Here is a 1,972-nt window from a genome sequence, read left to right as displayed (position 1 = left end):
CCCCCCACCGACAGAGACGAGTGAATGGACGTGTGGACTTTGAGAGATCCTGGGCTGACTACCGGATGGGTTTCGGTGACCCGCACGGCGACTATTGGCTTGGTCTGGACGACATGGCTGACCTCACCAGACATGTAAGTGAAGACGGGAAACTCGTCGTAGTCCCGTCCCAAACTAAATACACTAAGCTAAGTGTTCTCTCAACGCATAAGCGGACATTATCCAATACTGGCATAGGAATATTCTGACACAACACCAAAGTTAGATGGACCAGTAGGTCCTGCAGTCCACATACTCTGTAGAAACTTACAGCCCTGCCTCACCACCCCTTTTCTTTTACTACTCATTGTCTCGTGCTCATCTGTAAGCAGATGCTGTCTTCGTTTGTTGCCACACCACTAGACTCACTGTCCAGACTGAACCATCATGGGATTTGCTGGGTGTGCTCACCTTTTTCAAGACGTAAAGGTGACTGACAGACACAGATGTACAATTTTAACCAAACAACTCACTGCCCTTCTCTCACACGCTTCTTTTGTCTTTAAGTATTATCCAGGCCTCTAAATTGTTCATTCATGCCATGTTAGAACGTAAACAATGCTTTAAGTACAGGTTACCACTCATTTATTAATAGAAAACTTTGCTGAAAGTTCAAGGTGGGGATAGTACAATCAATGCCCTCAATCTTTCGTTAGTTTTTACTATTAAACCAGAGAGTTTTTACAGTAATACAATCTGATTAAACCACGTGTATTTTTCCTCCCAGCGTGACCAAGATCTACGAATAGACTTTCTATTCAAAGGCAAAAACTATACTTTCCCTTACCTCCCTTTCCGCGTGGCGCCCCTTCAAGACAACTTCCGGTTAGACATGGGATCATACATAACAGATGAGTTCTACCGGGTTCACAACGGCGCAGTATTTTCCACGTGGGACAATGACAAGAGCGGAGGGTGCTCCAAGAAAACCTATAAGACGGGATGGTGGTTTGTACGTTGTCATCAAGTCTACCACAACGGCGTCTGGCGCTCGACCGAGTGGGCTAAAATGATTGTCTGGGCAAGTGTCACGGGGAATTATGAGGGTGCCGATTTTGTCAGCATGAAAATCCGACGCCACGCTAACAAGTGAGATTCTTAGTCTGCGAGCAGTTGCGAAGGCTAACTTGTTTGTCGAGGCATTCAACAAAAATTCTTACTCGAGACGGCACCACTGGGCTGTGAATGAAAACAAATCCTGAGTTCATATTGTATGTTCCTTGGCAAACGTAATCAGGAAAATGTCTCATTAAATGTGCATTCCCACTTTGGGCAAAACTTAATTTAACACTAAATTTAACTAAAGATGTGAATCAAGTTGTTCCCTCATCCGACCCAGACATTAAGGATTGTCTTGTTAGTGAGACAACTTCCTGGGCCTTCGGCATATTGCAGTAGGGTGGCCACGCCGCCTTCACTCCCCCAACTCGAAGTCAGATACCCATTACTGCTGGGTGGGCAGCAGGGGGCGAAAAAATCCGTGTCCGAACCGAGGCTCGAACTAGGACTTTCCGCTTGCGAGACGAGCGCACTAACCGCTCCGCCACCGCACCCTCTCAAAGATATGAATACACAAACAAAAAGCAAAGAAGCAGAGGTGACAATACTATATTTATGTATTCTCATACGTTTTAAGTTTGGCTGTTTTTGTCTAGCCTTTTCCGGCCAGGAGCAGGTATCATAATCATGTCATGATCTGATGATAGGAAGGTAAAGAGTCGAGGAAAAAAACAAGCTCTCACAGTAGTCATGAGATTATTAGGAGTTAGTTCCCCTCACTTTTTTGGGGTAGACTCTACCAATTCACTTATTAGCTTACATAATCAGTATTTGTGACTGCTTATGAGAGTGGCCCGAAAGGGGTGAACAGGATATTTATGTTGCAATGAAGCAGTTTTTGGTGTTGTGAACACGGCTCAAGGAGCGGGGGGGG

The 1,972-nt window shown here is 45.3% G+C and overlaps 1 protein-coding gene across 1 annotated transcript in view; it reads left to right on the top strand.

The window, feature by feature from the left end:
- LOC101852631 (ryncolin-1) overlaps positions 1–1,132 on the top strand; it is a 5,574-nt gene extending 4,442 nt beyond the window's left edge. Inside the window, exons 5-6 of the mRNA XM_005099608.1 lie at positions 15–134; positions 767–1,132. Coding sequence (XP_005099665.1) covers positions 15–134; positions 767–1,132 — 486 coding nt within the window. The remainder of the gene's footprint in view (positions 1–14; positions 135–766) is intronic.
- The last annotated feature ends 840 nt before the right edge of the window (positions 1,133–1,972 follow it).

This window comes from Aplysia californica, unplaced genomic scaffold (assembly GCF_000002075.1).
Source record: "Aplysia californica isolate F4 #8 unplaced genomic scaffold, AplCal3.0 scaffold00219, whole genome shotgun sequence".
Lineage (NCBI taxonomy): Eukaryota > Metazoa > Mollusca > Gastropoda > Aplysiida > Aplysiidae > Aplysia > Aplysia californica.
Note: the sequence above shows the minus strand (reverse complement) of the source record. Positions and strands in the feature narration are given on the sequence as shown.